At 39.6% G+C, this 17463-nt stretch overlaps 1 protein-coding gene across 2 annotated transcripts; it reads right to left on the bottom strand.

Annotated features, from left to right (window-relative positions):
- Positions 1–365: 365 nt before the first annotated feature.
- LOC116809665 (hyaluronidase-4) lies at positions 366–9309 on the bottom strand. 2 transcript variants are annotated; one of them, XM_032753518.2, is made up of 3 exons: positions 8356–9309; positions 2741–2830; positions 366–817 (listed from the first exon to the last, which is right to left on the bottom strand). In XM_032753518.2, exons 1-3 carry the CDS (start codon positions 9307–9309, stop codon positions 416–418), a joined length of 1446 nt encoding a protein of 481 aa, XP_032609409.1. In that variant the 3' UTR covers positions 366–415. The 2 variants fall into 2 exon arrangements, with proteins under 2 accessions (XP_032609409.1, XP_058291722.1); XM_058435739.1 differs by lacking the exon at positions 366–817 and adding an exon at positions 1491–1548.
- Positions 9310–17463: the final 8154 nt, after the last annotated feature.

The following is a 17463-nucleotide window of genomic DNA, read 5'->3' as shown; positions in this document are numbered from 1 at the left end:
TTCAGTGGACCAGTTGACCAGGTGACCCCTTCTGTTACATCAGATGATTACTTAGTAATGTGTCCTTAAATAAATTTCCAACTTGAAAAAACAGACTTTGAAATGAATAATTTAATATTTTCATGTATAATTTTATGTGTGTACATTCATGTAAAGACTAAATTATACTAGTTTTAAAGCAACTTAAATATTCCAATAAGGAGGAAGTGTACATTGACTTTACTCCAGATCTGGTTTCCTAGCCAGATTGGAGGCAAATAAAATAGCATGTTTCTGTTTATGCTAAGTGACATACATAATGTCTACTTATAATACCTCTTAATAGAATTCATAAGAGAAAAAAATTGTCGTAAGTTACACCCTTCTTTAAATGACTAGGCTAGAGGCCACACAATTCCCTTTAAACTCAATTATCTCACAACTGAATGCTTTGATAACTTGCTAAAAGCAGTAGATAAAGTGTCATTAGTGAACTAGGAGAAGGGGAAACCCCAGAGCAGCCATCAGCCGTCTTTATTTCTCTGCAATCAGCTCCTTCATATCCCTGATAACAATGACAGGAAAATGTATCTGCCATCATTGCCAGGTCTGTATCAGATGCTTTTCCTTTTACAGTAAATTCCCCGTCCTCAGAGGCCTCTATGTGGTAACTTGCGGGGTTCAAGTGAAGGTAACTGGGTGCGTTCCACATCTTCCTTATGCACCTCCCATTGTTCCTGCAGAGGTGAAGGCTGCATACCTCAGCAGCTCTGGTCACATTGGCTATGTAGCTCCCTAAATCAGAACTCACAAACTGCTTCACCTTTGTACAGTTGGCCTAGAAATGTAGGAAGAAATCGATTTTAGTGTTTCTCCCTGGTAGAAATGTAGAAAGAAATCGATTTTAGTGTTTCTCGCTGGTACTGATAGAATTAGAACTTCTAATGTCTCAGATTTTTGGTCTTGATTAAAACATAATGGCTTGGTTCCAGTTGTTGAACTTGTAGGCTCCTGGGCACTATAACAAGGGTCCCAAATCAGAAAGGGAAGAGGTCTGAGGGGCAGGAGATGGATACTATGTTACAGTCAGGCTAAGCAACTGAACTTGCAAATGGCCCCCAGAATCAGCACATGAGACCTTGCTTTTCTCCATTTACATTATTTTTTTCTTCCTTCTAGCTCCCAAGTTAATGGGTATAAAAGGAAAAGGAACAAACCCAAATTAGGAATGTACCAGAACTGCTGCCCCCAGGCTACCATTCAGGTATGTGGGGCCTTCCAGGGTTGTGTTAGAGCCTGAATCATAGTCCGTCATTTATTGTCAAATCATCTTATTCCACCATTCTACCAAGTATTATAGCCTTCTGGATTTTCCTGTTAATTTCCATCAACTGTCCTGGGTCCTGTACTTCTAATACAATTCAAACACAGAAAAGCCTGTATGGCTAAGTAACTTTTGTGTATATGGTTCCTATTATGTGTTCTAAACAGAGGCCACCTGTGTGCACCCACCTTCCTGATGAAGCTTTTCTGATGAGCCATCAAGGGGCTGGGGTGGAAATATCACACCTGGAAAGTCAGGAATTAATCCTCTCAGTTTCTACCTAATTCTCATATGTGGGCATAGGCATAAACAGTTTCATGAACACTATCTCAGTAGCAACAAATTGAGACTGTGAAATTCTAAGAATAATATCAGATCATCATGGACTTGCCAAAAAATTCAATTTAGCAAAAAGTATCAAGGGTACCAGTATTCAAGGTAAAATGCGTTACACTATAGAAACATAAACAAACCACATCTGGAAATATGGAAGAGATTGTGATTAATGTGGATTGGGGAAAACTAGGAATCTTTCCTGGAATAAAAAATAAAAATAAAAATCTCAGCTGAGAGAAATTTGAAGAGCCATATAAATCTTTTTTTTTTTCTTTTTTTTTGAGATGGAGTCTCACTCTTTCAACCAGGCTCGAGTGCAATGGTATCATCTTGACTTACTGCAATCTCTGCCTCCCAGCTTCAAGCCATTCTCCTGCCTCAGCCTCCTGAGCAGCTGGGATTACAGGCATGTGTCATCACACTCGCCTAATTTTTATATTTCTAGTAGAGACTGGCTTTCTCCATGTCACTCAGGCTGGTCTCGAACTGCTGGCCTGAAGTGATCCCACCTCCCAAAGTGCAGGAATTACAGGCGTGAGCCCCCGTTCCCAGCCATAAATCTTATTTTAAATGCTGTTAATTTTCAGCTGATTTCTCTGTAGAGAAAAAGTAACTTCATTGTGGAGAATTAAAAAGTTACCACCTGTTTCTTCCTCTCAAAATAGTATATAACACATTTTCTATAGTCGTTAAATGCAAGGTGTCCATCATCAAACTGTGGCTAATGCCAACTCTACCACTAACTATCCTAAATAGCTATTAACCTAGTTGGTTTCCCTCTAGTTTCATCATCTGTAAATGAGGATGATAGTCACTACCTCATATGACCAGTAAGTGAGCAAATCCAACTCAAAAAATCTCTTAGCAAAACCTTAGTGCATCATAAATATTCATCAAATGTCAGTGTTATGATTACTATCTTTATAAAAGTTCACAATATTTTTTAGCCTTTTCTAAGTATCAGGCCCTGATTTGGAATATTTATTCTAAAGCTGGTTTGCTATGCAGGTCATGAGAGCTTTATTAGAGTAAGCTCTCCAAGAAAGCAGAGAAATACTTTTAATAAAAAACATTAAATATACCTTCAAGATACTGACTTACCTTGGATGAAGTTAAATTCATGTCTCCCCAAATAACAATGCCTGCAGCTCCCAAGGCAGCACTTTCTCCTATGGTGCTGACTAGATCTTGCTAGATTGAAGACAGTAGAGTTCATTATTAATTTGAACGTAAAACAACCCACCAGGGGCCGGGCGCGGTGGCTTACGCCTGCAATCCCAGCACTTTGGGAGGCCGAGGCGGTCAAGAGTTTGAGACCAGCCTGGTCAACATGGTGAAACCCCGTCTCTACTAAAAATACAAAAAAAAAATTAGCCAGGCGTGCTGGTGGGAGCCTATAATCCCAGCTACTCGGAGGCTGAGGCAGGAGAATCGTTTGAACCCAGGAGGTGGAGGTTGCAGTGAGCCAAGATCGTGCCATTGCACTCCAGCCTGGATGGCAGGGCGAGACTCTGCCTCAAAAACAAAAAACAAAAAACCCACCAGGGATTAGGATTAGAGTCTGAGTTCAGTATGATAGGGCTGGTACTGAGCTCATATACTCCTTAGATACTATTTTCTATTTTCTTAGAGTGGCACAAATGCTGAATAAACCAATGCTCAAAAATCACACTCTGTAATCAAAACATATAAATATTTTTAAAGAAAAACATATTTTGCCATGCAGGATATTATATTGAAGACAATGAGGCTGTAAATGGTTATCAGAAATTATTTAATTGAAATAAATCAGGGGCACATACCCTCATACCAGGTTATATGTATGTGCCCTGGAAAGAGAATCCAAAAGTTTTCCTTCTCCAAATGCAATCCTGTTAACCAGGTTCCTATTCCATTTTGCAACATGCCCCAGTGACACTTCATCCCCACAGTTATTTGGATGGGTTTATATCATTTCAATTCCAAGGCCAGGCAAAGAAGCAACGTTAAGGGCTTGCAGGCTCTGATTTGGTCCAGCTTTTATATTTGTCCCTGAAATTATGTGTGTTTAATTTCTAAGTACCTGACCTAATGGGCTTTATTTATGACTCATCCAGTCATGGTAAAGTCGCTGGAATTTTCTGCAATATGGTTAAGATAGACAAAGGTAAGGTTTTAGCAGAGAGAATTTTGCTTTTATAATCTTAAAGGGTTATTGTTTTAGTGTTTAAAGATTAACATGGATCTAGGCCGTTTTCTGGAGCAAATTAAGATTTGAATGTATGTAGTTGGTTTCCTAGTTTATTAAATTATAACACATTCCCCCACTCTTTAGGATACTAAGCATTCACCTTTTACTCTAAGAGTGAATTTCTACCAATTAAATGCTAGAAAATGTTATTAGGTGATTTGGTGGAAAATAAAAGCAGAACTGTAAATGCTATTTTGCCATTGGGCACTTAATACTTGAGAGCTAAATCTCTTTATCTGACACTTTTATTGTCTAACACTAAAATTAAAGGTTTTACAATATCAGTTTTTACAGTTTTTTTTTTTTTTTTCTGGGCAATTGTCTTGTGACTTTCAACAAGGAAAGAGATTTTGGTTTAAACTAATTTCCCTTTCAGGTTAACATCCATTTTCATTCCCTATGATTATAATATCTGCTGAACAGGTCATAGCTGACATGACAGGAAGGAGAGGAGGTTTTGAGAGGCTCAAATGAGATAGTATAAATGAAAGGATTCTGAAAATTGTCAATGGCATGATGAACAGGACAGAGGAGGAACCATCCCTGCAGTACCAAGACTGCAGACTCTGCTGAGTCTGTGTCCACTCCCTCTTTGGGCAAAGACATAAGGGAGCAGAACTCCTCACTCCGCTCACTTTGAAACTTCCCTGAAAATGGTGTCATATAATCACATGGTGTGATCAAGGCAGAAATCCCCAACAGCTCTCCTTTTGACGAAGGCATTGTCATTAAAGGAGAATAAGGACATAACATTTACATTTTATTTTTATAGGTTATTGACCTATAGTTAAGTATGTAAGCGGCAGATGTTTCTGGTGAAAGCCTTCTGAGAAAACCTTCTGAGGTTGCTGTCAGTTTCTTCCAAATTAGTTTTCAAATCGTTTCTCAACAAATTAGTCCACTGTCACCTCACAGACAGCAGAGTGCTGAATGAATCACAAAGCAGCTATGTTTTGGGGATCAGAAAAGCAAGGGCACTACCCAGCTAGGAAAGTCACAGATAAAGTGCCTCTGGGAACAGAATGGGACCACCCAAAAGCTTGAGCCACGGTGGTGCTGTCACATTACAGAAAAAGAAAGGAACAAAGTAGATGTACTGAAAATGAGCCTCCCAGGTCCCAGTGTGGCACAGGGTGCTTTGCACCTACACATGATCCTTGGACCTGAATCAAGGTTTCAGAAGCAGAGGGTAGGGCTACTCAGGGGATTCACTCAACACTTCGGTGTCAGTCCCTAATGCTTACCAGAGTGCATGTAAGCAAGGTGCCCACTGTGGGGAGCTGGAGCATTACTAATGAGCTGCCTCTGTGCCTTACCAGAGACAGCATGAATTAATGACAAGAATAAATATCTTTAAATCTATAGGCAAGGAAACTCCTGTTGTTAATTTTTAAAAGCACATCTCACAGATGGAACAGGAGGCCATTATCTTAAGTGAAATAACTCAGAAACAGAAAGTAAAATATCACATGTTTTTACTGATAAGTAGGAGCTAAACGATGGGTATATATGGACATACAGAGTGCAATAATAGACGTTGGAGACTCCAAAAGGTGCAAGGGTGGGAGGGGAGTGAGGGATAAGAAATGACCTGTTGGGTAAAATGTATACTTTTCAGGTGATGGGCCCAGAATTCACCACTACTCAACATATCCATGTAACAAAACTGCACTTGCACCCCCTAAATGTATAAAAATGAAAAACTAATAATAAATAATAAATGTTTTAAAAGCACAGCATCAGGTTATGTCTAGGTTGCATTTATATGTAAATAATACAGGCAATCTTCTCTGTGAAATGAGGTTTGACCACCTCTATATTTCCCACGCTATAGGTATTGCCTGAGATTCCACTCTTAAATATCCCATGTTTAAGTTTAAGGCTTTGATGGCTGTTAAAAAAGTAATAGCCATATCACATAGGTTTCTGTAGAGCTTGAAGTTTTCATACGCATGTTCTCATTTGATTTACATCATACTTTTGCTAGGTCAGTAGGGCAGGTAATATTGTCCCATTTTGTACATGAAGACACTAAGACACTAAGTCCAGGGAGGTTAAGAGATTTGCTACTTACCAGTGAATCTTTTTTGTAATCTTAACTGTATGTGTGTGTGCATTCTAAAATTCAGATACTGTTGGGAAAATCAGAAATGGAAGCCATTAATGGTCATTAAGAGTTTGGTACAAATGAATATCAGGCTTTTAAAAAATTATGGGCGGGGCCGGGCACAGTGGCTCACGCCTAAAATCTCAGCACTCTGGGAGGCCAAGGCGGGTGGATCTCTTGAGGTCAGGAGTTCGAAACCAGCCTGGCCAACAGGGCAAAACCCCGTCTCTACTAAAAACACAAAAATTAGCTGGGCATGGCGGCGCATGCATGTAACCCCAGCTACTCGGAGGCTGAGGCAGGAGAATCACTTGAACCTGGGAGGCGGAGGTCACAGTGAGCAGAGATCACGCCACTGCACTCCAGCCTGGGCGACAGAGGGAAACTCCATCTAAAAAAAAAAAATTATGGGCAGATTTTTAAAGTCAATAGGGTACAATGGTGGGTACACTTATAGTTTAAAACACTTGGAAATAGCTTGCCACTCAGAAAAAAAGAGTGCAGAATGAGATGAAACCCAAACTGTTGCTCCTTTCTTCCTGAGAGGAAAGAAAGCATTTCCGTGGCTATAGCTACTAGAAAAAGAAGCTTATACCAGGTTCACAGAATGTGCAGAATGTCCCAGTAGTCTAAATTCATCTTTTGAAATGAACATTTTGTCCCTTAGAGTTTATTGTTTCTTCCAAAAGTCAACTTATTATCACTAAAGAAAGGAACTTTGTTGAGTCAAATATAGAAAAGACGTTTTACAAAAAAACCTGGTATTTAAATTTTGATTCCATTCCAGAGTCAAGATTATTTTGTAAAGATTTAGGTAACTTTCTTTTTTTTTTTTTTTTGAAATGGAGTTTTGCTCTGTCGGCCAGGCTGGAGTGCAGTAGCGCACGCAATCTCGGCTCACTGCGACCTCTGCCTCCTGGGTTCAAGCAATTCTCTCCTCAGACTCCTGAGTAGCTGGGATTACAGGCACCCGCCACCACGCCTGGCTAATTTTTGTATTTTTAGTAGAGATGAGGTTTCACTATCTTGGCCAGGCTGGTCTTAAACTCCTGACTTCGTGATCCACCTGCCTCAGCTTCCCAAAGTGCTGGGATTACAGGAGTGAGCCACTGCACCCGGCCTAGGTAACTTTTTAAAATCTTTCAGACAGTACTGACTTCCTATTATTCTTCAGTCAATTATTTTTCACTGATTTTTCTGGGTGGTATGAATAGAAGTTCACAACAGAGACTTTTTTTCCTTCCTACTTCACCTCATGAATGATGTCAGAAGTATGGTATTTGCCATATTTCATACATATCCATCATTTCTCCCTCTGATAAATACACTCCATTTATGTTCTAAAGATACCTGGTCACTGTAGAGCCCTCACCTGGGTGTTTTCTATGCCTCCGCCTTAGGATGCCTAGAACTCGGAACGTCTTTAACAGATATTGGTGAGTTGAAATTTGTAATGGTGGAGAAAGGAAAAATGCCTCTGTTAAAATATATTAAACCACTGGCATCCAGCAATATCTTAAAACATCACTGCATCACACACGTGAAGCCCTCCACAAGTCCCCAGTCTTCTCAGTGTAGGAAGGTTACACAAGATTATCCAAATCCAAAGATTAGGCTGGGCACGGTGGCTCATGCCTGTAATCTCAGCACTTTAGGAGGCTGAGGCGGGTGGATCACCTGAGGTCAGGAATTCAAGGCCAGCCTGTCCAACATGGTGAAACCCCATCTTTACTAAAAGTACAAAAATTAGCTGGTGGAGGGGTGGTGGTGGGCACCTGTAAACCCAGCTACTTGGGAGGCTGAGGCAGGAGAATCGCTTGAACCCAGGAGGTGGGGGTTGCAGTGAGCCGAGATTGCATCATTACACTCCAGCCTAGGTGACAAGAGCAAAAAACTCCATCTTGAAGAAAACAAAACAAAACAAAACAAAGATTAAAATACCCACTACTTTCCCTAGAATTTTTTGTTTCATTGGCTAGACGATTCTGCTTCCACATGTATGAGCAAACACTCCATTTCAAAACATCCTTTTTGATTGTCTAACCTGCTCACTGCCGATCATTTCAATAACCTTCCAAAATGCCCGATTGTAAGTGAGTACAGTTAAAGTTGGTATGCAGGAAATGTAGTCGTTGCTGGTATCTACTTTAACCCTTTCTCACCTTACTTTGTTCCTTAAGAGAATAATAATGAATAAGATAATCAAAATTCAGTTTCCATAAATGAAGAGTCTAAACGCATGACTAGTCAAGGAAGGATTATGCTCCTATATAACAGACCATTAATTGAAATCAATTCTTCAAAGAACATAATTAACAAAGAAATGTCCTTTTAGAGATAAGGAGGAAATCCCCCACCATTGGACAAGAAGCTTCTTACCTTAGAAAGGAAAAATAAAGGTTCATCTCTGTACCCTAGCCTTGTGTAGACAAATACAGGCAGAGCATAATCATGAGATGTCATGGTGGAGATCCTCATGGATTCATGCACCCGAAATTTGGAGAAGCGCAAAATGTTTTCACTGTCTCCAAGGGATTTCCAGACACCGATAGAAGGATATAAAGCAGCACTGCTGTTCCAGAGCCAAGAGAGCTCATTGTTCCTCAAGACTTCCTCTTCTGGGCATGACCCGGTGTAGTTTGGGGCATAAACGTTATAATTGTGGCAATCAGGATATAAATAATAACCCCAAAGGCCTTTGGGTCGGCTCTTAATTCCCAATTTGATGGTTTCCTTCATGAAAGCTTTTGCACTTTCTTCAAAGGTCACTTTAGCTAAATATTCAATGTCGGTAGCTGACACATTCCTTCCCATATCGGAAATAAGCTTTCTTGACTTCTGTCTGTAAACATCTTTTGCGTTCCAGTTCCGAGCCCACTGTGGTCGCCAATATTCCCAATCTATAACAGCGAGTCCACTGAAATCTTCAGAAGGGATGTAATAATTAATATCTTGGTCAGCTTTTTCCAGATGTACTTGTAAACTTATGTTCTGTGGGAGACCCCCATTAATGGGGACCCCTTGTGACGTATACCACGGATAGTATCCCAATCTGTTGACATAAAATATAGTGACATTTTGCCCCCTGGCCTTGGCCAGTGGGCTTCCAATCACAGGAAACATTTTCAAATTTAGTCTTAAATTATATTTTATCAAACACTGATCTGTTGGAGCATTCCAAGCAGCTATAAAAGGTTTCCTTTGATAAATTGGAAGTTGAGCAGGTTTTAGACAAGAGATAGACTTTAGAATAAAAAATATAAGGAGCCATGAAGTGAGATGTACTGGTTGAACAACACAAAGCCTTAAATGTCCTTCAGATAATACTTTCATGGTAAGATAAAAATCTTATGTTATCTTCTGCTTTAGTGCACTCTAGAAGACCTGTGGAGAGATTTAATTTTCTGTTAGTCATAGTTTTGAGGAAAAAGACTCAAATAATAAATAGATATTATTATTATATATGTCTATTTGTAAAGTGTATCACTTAAAGGTCTCAAAGAGGCCTATAAATAAATGGAGATATAGAAGCGTATGTAGAGACCTAGCTTCTATTCAGGGGCAGGAAATGCAATTCAACAAACATTCATGGAGCACCAGACCCTATGTCCAGAAAACAAAATGAATAAGATATAGTCCTTGCCTTTAAGGAGTTCATGATCAGATAAAGATGTGAAATAATATTCACCATCATTTTGGAAAACTCATCAAATCCCAAGCATTGTGCTTAAGTGCTTTGTAAATATTTATTTTTTTAAAACTTGTAATAACTACATAAGGCTTATAATTACATTTCCATTTTACAAATGGGGAAACTGAGGCTTAGAGAGATGAAAAAGCTTGCCTGATGTCACTTTATATGGAAGGCAAGGTGACGTAAAATTTAAATAATAAAAATACATAACAAGTACTACATGATAATTTATTGGAGCAATTACTTCTGTGAGTAAGCAGTAGGTAGGAATGGAAAGGAAAGTGATTGAGTGGCAAGAAATTAAAACCAGCCCAACTGTCCCAAAGAATAGATGTTTTGGGTTTCTTTTGAATAAACTTGGAAATTGACCCTCCCAGGGTAAAACTTAAGAAAGTTACATTTGTCTTATCTGGGTTCCTTTCTCGGTAAACCAACCATCAAGCCTACCAGAATGTTTCAAGGAACTGAAACTTACCAGATTATCACATCTAAACAATGAGACACCAGACGCCTCACTCATCATGATTGCCTAACTGACCACTTGCCTGTTGACCAACTCCTCTTTCTTACCCCTCCTTAATTCCTGTTTTCCCACACATAGTTACTTTTCTTCCCTACTTTATAGACCCCAAATTTTAGTTGCTTGGGGAGATGGATTCCAGACTGATCTTTTATTCTCCTTGGCTGCAGCAACCAAATAAGGCCTTCCTCCCCAGCAATACTCCTTGACTCAGTGATTGGCTTTCTATGCAGCAAGCAACAGGACCTAGACCAAACCCCTGGTGTAACAGAATGTCTCAGGGAAGACACTGGAGTTGAAAGAGAAGATAGGGCGAGGTAGGGTGGCTCACGCCTATAATCCCAGCACTTTGGGAGGCCGAGGTGGGCGGATCACAAGGTCAAGAGATCAAGACCATCCTGGCCAACATGGTGAAACCCCATCTCTACCAAAAATACAAAAATTAGCTTGGCGTGGTGGCACATGCCTGTAGTCCCAGCTACTCAGGAGGCTGAGGCAGGAGAATTGCTTCAACCTGGGAGGTGGAGGTTGCAGTGAACCGAGATCACACCACTGCCCCTCCAGCCTGGCAACAGAGCAAGACTCAGTCTCAAAAAAAAAAAAAAAAGAGAGAGAGAGAAAGAGAAGATAGGTAGGTGTTTGGATAGTAGAAGAGGGAAGACGATAGTGGCTACTTTGTCAAGTTATTTTTTAGTCATCTCTTTGTAAAACTACTATGAAATTATTTTTGTAAAAGCTCATCAAAGGGTTTGATGGCATAAAACATTTGCAGTCTTGTGTGTCATTAAGATGAAAATGCATTGTGGTTATGCCTGATGCATAGTGAGATTAAGGTGTCTAGGAGACATTTGTCCTTTGTCTGTGCGCTCAGAATACAGACCCCTTTCCTCAGTAGTTAATTCTGCACCATAAGTATCTTGGAAGGCAAAGCCCATATTTCATTAAATAAGCCAAAATGTCCCAGCCTTCCTTGCAGGTTTGGTATTGGTCTATGACTGTGGTCAGCCCAATTAGATACATCCTAATCTAGGCTTTGAATTGGGATATTGAGATTCAAGGAGGCTGAGGTGACATTGCCAGTGGTGACATAAATTCCAGTGTCAAGGAGCAGCAAGCTGGGGTATCCAGAACCTGAACCTGATGCCCATAATGTTACTGTTAAGTGGAGGCGTTGTCCTCATGGGACACCACCTTTCTGCTCAAGTAAGCAAGGTTTGTTTTGGTTACTTACAACCAGGAACTCTGATTGATAGAGAACTGATATGGTTTGGCTGTGTCTCCGGCCAAATCTCATCTTGAATTGTAGCTCCCATATTCTCCCTGTCATGGGAGGGACGTGGTGGGAGGTAATTGTATCATGGGGGCGGGATTTCCCATGCTGTTCTTGGGATAATGAATAAGTCTCATGCGATCTGATGGTTTTATAAAGTGGTTGCCCTGCGCATGCTCTCTTGCCTGCTGCCATGTAAGACGTGACTTTGTTCCTCCTTCACCTTCTGCCATGATTGTGAGGGGTCCCCAACCATGTGGATCTGTGAGTCCATTAACTCTCTTTTTCTTTATAAATTACCCAGTCTTGGGTATGTTTTCATTAGCAGTGTGAGAACAGACCAATACAAGGCGCTTCTGTGGCTTGTAGTAAAGCCTGTGCTACATGTTGTGTATAATTATCATGTTTAACCACCAGGTGTCACCAGCCAAACCTCACAGTATTTCTCAGGCCTTCGACACTGCTGTAAAAAAATTTCAAGTAATTCACAAAACTTCCTCCAAAGACATTTCAGAAGTCCTAAGTAAATGGATAAACACAAAACACCAGTTTTTAAGAGCTATAGAGGTAGATATTTTCATTTATTGAATAAATATACTCCATGCACAAAGCTGAGTAAGATTACCCCACTTAGCAGCATGAAATACATCATACTGCAGCTCTAAATTACGATTTGAAGAGAATAGTATTTTCAAGGGAATCTAGTTTTATGAGTAAGAAAAATTGTGGTACTCAAAACTTCCCCTTCTCTTTGATTTTTTATTATATTTTGCCTCCAGGTAAGAAAAATAGATTTACATATGCATTCATTAATAGAAGGGGGAAGAAGCTTTCCTTTAAATTTAAAATTCAGTTCTATTAGAAAAGACTACATTTGTGTACCAAAAAAAGAAAAATCTATCCTGCCAGACACTTCCTGCTTTGGTCTCATTCAAAACATAGTTTTCCACTGACTACTGTTTCCCCTTTGGTCAGCTCCCTCATCACCACCATAGAACATCCTGGTTCATTTATTACAAAGTTACCAAGTGATTCTCTTCTCCTATCCTGGAATGTTATTATTGTTCTCAGTGTCACAGGGAAGACACTGGAGTTGAAAGAGAACTGGTGAACTGTTTGTTCTGGTGAACTGGAGGTGCAGCTTACATGGCAGATGGCAGACATAGCTCCTGATAAAATGTGTGGGTGCACGACCAAAAAAGGCAAAATAAATAAGTAAAATCCTGTGCCTGTGTCTTCTGCTCGCTGTATGTCAGGTTTCTGCTTCCTATGTACCCAGGTCAGGGCACTGGTGTGCCCTAGTTAAATATGGCTTGTTGGGAGGAGATCCCCTCACGTGACCCCTCTCAGATACAGTTTTCCCTTGCCTGTCCCACCATGCAATCTCTGTCTGTTTCTCTTGTCCTTCCTTCACCAAGGAACCTCCCCAAGCCTGCCCTTCCAAAAGCGCCCTTTGCTTCAGACCTTCCCTAGACCTCATTCCCTCACCCCACCTATGCCATTAAAATCCCCACCGCTGAGCTCTGCCTTATCTTGACTAGTTCTTGTAGCATAGCAACCTGTGCAATTATCCACAGTTAACCATGCATCACCAGTGATAGCAACCTTCCTTTTCTTTCTCCCTTCCCCCTTCCATAATCCGCCTAGGAAAATGTGCTCCTGTAAACAAACCTCTAAATGACAATGTTTAGAAAGGGTTAGCAAGATATTGGAGGTAGAAGTGAATGAGGAATTTAACCTGGACTTGTCCCTTAAATTTGATCGCCCAGGTTTCTCTTCTTAGAAGTAAGGTCTATTCTGGGAACATATATGAAGGACTAGTTCCCTTCCTTCAACAAGGAAACTTCTGTGAAGACATTTTAAAGGCCCCTGCACAAATGATTTTCAATGAAATGACATACTCATTAAAGCCATAGGTAAAGGGAAGTAGCTTTCTCCTGACTCCTCCTCTAGTGGAAGGAAGTGAGGAAGGTTTAGCTGCTACTATGTTGACCTTGGTTTCATAGTTCTAATCTTCTTATCCTGACCAGAGACAAATGTGGCAAAAGCAGCAAACAGACAGGGCCTATTTCAGGTCGGCTCAAGGACCTCACCTCATCACTGCCCCTTCCTCCTGACAGTGAAGAAGACAGTGAAGAAGGTGGCAGGAGGGATGTTCTTTTGAGGGAGACAGGACCACCATGTACAGCTACAAGAGTCTGCAAAAAAGACTCTATCCCCATCCCCTACTTATTCCTATCTCCCTTCTCACTCCTTCCCCAAAGAAGCTTACTTGCTTGTGATAAATTAAAAGAAAAAAAAGAGCAACCCTTGGCATTCAGAAACTGTGAGTACTACACTCACAGCTAGGCTGCATAATGCTTCTCTTAAACAATGTCACGGAATACCAGTCTGGACAAGTTTACTCTCAGACCATAATAAAATGAGACAAAGCCACGCCACTTTTAAATTTTGTCTAAGATCAGAAAAGAAGGTCACTGTGCAACCCACAAAATACCAAACATCCCTCTCTCTTGCTGAATGAATGACTGCTATTCTTTACCCAATCACAGGAACGCCTCTGCTTTCTGACAACATCTAATCTAGAGAAAATCCCTGCCTTCTTAGACTCTTCCCCAAATCACCCAGCCAAAATCTAAATCATATGATAGTTTCCTCCTAATACCCTCTTACTGAGACACCCCATGGCTTCCCATGGTGTGCACCCTCCCTTCCCACAATAACAAATAAAGCCAACTAATTTAACTGCAGGTGTGCACCTGGTGGTCTTTGGAGCACTGGCACTGTATGAAGGCAGAGGCACTTAGTGTTCACTCTTATAAGAATTAAGAAAATTTTTATGGAGCATCTTCTATGTACCAGGCTCTCTTCTAAGTACTAACAATACAATAGTGAGCAAAACAAACAAAAGCCCCTGCCCTCACTGAGTTTAAATTCTTGTAGGGGAGGGAGATAATAAATAAGAACAGTAAATAAAACATTCAGTATGTTGCAAATGATGATAACAAAGAAAAATAAATGAGGCAGGGATTTGTTCCTAGATGGTAACAAGCCTCACTGATTCCAAAGATAAGAGGAGTCAGCCTGGAGGATGTCTGGGGAAGTATGAGGGAAAGCAGGTGCAAACGCCCTGTGGCAGAGCATGCCTGCTGTCTCTAAAGACCTTTGAAGAGGTCAGTGACTAGGTAAAAGGAGCCAGAGAGGAAAGAGTGAGGGTCTTGTGGGGGCTTATAGGTACTCAGGCTTTCACTGTAAATGAGATGGGAAAGATGTGGTGGGCTTTGAAAGAAGAATGACATTATCTGCCGTAGGCTTAACTGGATTCCTCTGGCTGCTGTGTTGAGGCAAGCCTGAAAGGGAAAAGATACAAGAGAGAAGCAGGAAGACTGTAAAAAGCTCTTGCAATAATGTAAGACAGAAATAGAGCAGTTCAAACCAGTTATTTATGAGACCACAATATTTTAAACAATCACCACAAAGGAAAAGGATATTATAAATCAATAAATTAATTGCACTAATTTGTTTTTATTTTGATTGCAACTCTAAGTGCCTGTTCTCAAACACCCAGTGCAATGTTTTTTAACTTTACACAGCATGGTGATCCATACTGATCTTTACGATCAGAGTGAATGCTCTGGAAAAGTTTTTCAAAGCATATACTCCCTTCTTAATATTCAGGTATTAGTGAAACGAATTGATTTTCCAAATCTACACGTCTTCTATTTCTTTTTTCATGATATTTGGGTTCTGTTTCAAAAACCTTTAAGATGCCAAGTGTCTGCTCCTAAAACCATGAGAGTTTGAAGAGATATCCTGAAGGTCATGGTCCCTAAGGAATTTAATAAATGCGCTGTTTTATTTCCAAGCCCTTAAGGAAAGTACTGACCAAAGTGATATTTTGTTGCCAATGATGAAAAATATATATATTCATATATATTTATCAGACTGAGAGAGCAGAACCATCAAGTTCGAAGCTATGTGTTCAATTTTGCAGAACTAATTGCTAACCTGTTTTCTAATAAAAGCTTATTAGAGCAACAGCCAATAATAGTCATGATGAACTAATAAAAGCTCTGATGAACTTTTTCTCTTTTGAAACATCAGTGCTCTGCAAGCTGGCTCTTTAGTATTCCAGCAAAAAAAAGAAAAATATTTTAATGTTAGAGGTTTCTCAATTAAGTATTTTACATACATTTTTCTTAAAAACTTGTTGCCTATGGGTTTACAATATAATCTACTTTATAACAGTATTTCTTTAAGGCCCATAATTCATCATTAGACACTGAATTTTATAACTCTATTTTATGTTATTATCAAAGAACACAGTGTCCCTCCATCTGAACAAATTTTAGAACTCCTATACTATCTTGATTGCATAAAATTGTTTCCTTTCCAGTGTTCTTAAATATAGGCTTAAGTTTTGTAAATATGTGAAAATGACTATTTCAGTGTCACTTTTGCTAATGGTAAATTCACTATATTATTCAGTCTGAAAGGCCTCATTTTTTCTGAAGCAAGCAAATTTTGCAGTTTTAAGAAATGCAACCTGAAAGAGATTAAAATTATCTTTGTATAAAAGTATACACTTAGTCTTTGTCTAAAAGTATTACTTCTCTTTTAGGACTTGAAATTTCTTACAGCCAAGATCAACAGATTTCTTGGAAAAGCACACTAAGTCTTAGGATCACATTTTGAATAAAATGTTCCCTCTGTCAACCTGTTTTTAACCAAGTTCCTTAAGATAACATTAAGTTGATTTATGTCTTCAGGTTTTTAATTAAAGTTGTTGAACTAAAAAGCCATCCAGTGGTCTGTGAAATGTTATTTAAGTCTTTCCAATGTCCATAGTCAAGATTACAACTTAAAATACTTCCCTCCCCATAATAATGACCCGAGCCATTGATTAGGAGTGCTGGGATGCTAGTCAGGGTTATCAGACAGAAACTAGGGATGGGGAGCTGAGGCCCCAACCTCAGGCCTGTGGACCAGAACAATATTTAAACAGGAGAGAGCTGGATCCCAGTTCCCCAGATCCTAGCTCTCAATGTTAGAGTACAAGACTGGAGAGGAAAGGCAAACATTTGAGAGGTCAAAAGCTATAGCCAGATCACATTGTCTTGTCTCTGGTAAACATGGCTTAATTTCAAATTTTGCCTCAGTCCTGACTGGAGTGGCTTGAAAACTAGGGTTCCCCCGGCTTTGCAAATGGCAACCCATCATCTATCTCTCTGTACAAGCATATATATTTTATCAGGATAAGAAATTTGAGTAAGGTGAAATGTGCAGGGATTGACTCCAACCTGAATGAAGAAAGAGTACATTCCTAGTGGAAACAGAAGACTGGAAATTTCTATTTGAATTATCAATGGATAAAATCTTTCATCAAGAAATTCTGCTTCTATGTAATTCGTTGTAGCATTTCTTATAATTAGGAAGACAAAATTAATGTCTTCCTAATTCTTATAATTAGGACCACAAAATAAATGTCTACTATAAGGCAAAGGCCACATAAGGCATGGCCTTGTATACAGTGGAATGCTATGCACCTATAACAAACAATGAGGTTTCTTCTACATATTGATAAGGACATTCACCAGATGTTAAAATATTCTTTAAAATATCTATTTGTTTTACACGTGTGTCTGTACACAAGCTACAAATTTTAATAAAGTGTGTATAGATTGTTGCCATTTTTCAAAGAAAGGAATATATACATATATATATATACACATACACACAAATTACATATGTACACAGTATAATAATTTGTGTACTGAGGAATATCTCTGGAGCTGTATTAGTCTGTTCTCACACTGCTATAAAGAAATACCCAAGACTGGGTAATTTATAAAGGAAAGAGGTTTAATTTACTCACAGTTCCCTATGGCAGGGGAAGCCTCAGGAAACTTAAAATCATGGCAGAAGGCAAAGGGGAAGTAAGTGCCTTCTTCACAAGGTGGCAGGGAAGAGAAGTGCTATGAAGGAGGAACTTCCAAACACTTA

This window comes from Hylobates moloch, unplaced genomic scaffold (genome assembly GCF_009828535.3).
Source record: "Hylobates moloch isolate HMO894 unplaced genomic scaffold, HMol_V3 SCAFFOLD_1, whole genome shotgun sequence".
NCBI lineage: Eukaryota > Metazoa > Chordata > Mammalia > Primates > Hylobatidae > Hylobates > Hylobates moloch.
Note: the sequence above shows the minus strand (reverse complement) of the source record. Positions and strands in the feature narration are given on the sequence as shown.

What these genes read in the sequence shown, in the direction of transcription:
- LOC116809665 (XM_032753518.2), bottom strand. Translation starts at nt 9,309, where the DNA reads ATGAAAGTATTATCTGAAGGACATTTAAGGCTTTGTGTTGTTCAACCA. An exon ending in CTTTATTTTTCCTTTCTAAG is followed by an intron (nt 2,831 to 8,355) that starts GTAAGAAGCTTC and finishes TCTTCAATCTAG; the next exon opens with CAAGATCTAGTCAGCACCAT. An exon ending in TGAATTTAACTTCATCCAAG is followed by an intron (nt 818 to 2,740) that starts GTAAGTCAGTAT and finishes CTACATTTCTAG; the next exon opens with GCCAACTGTACAAAGGTGAA.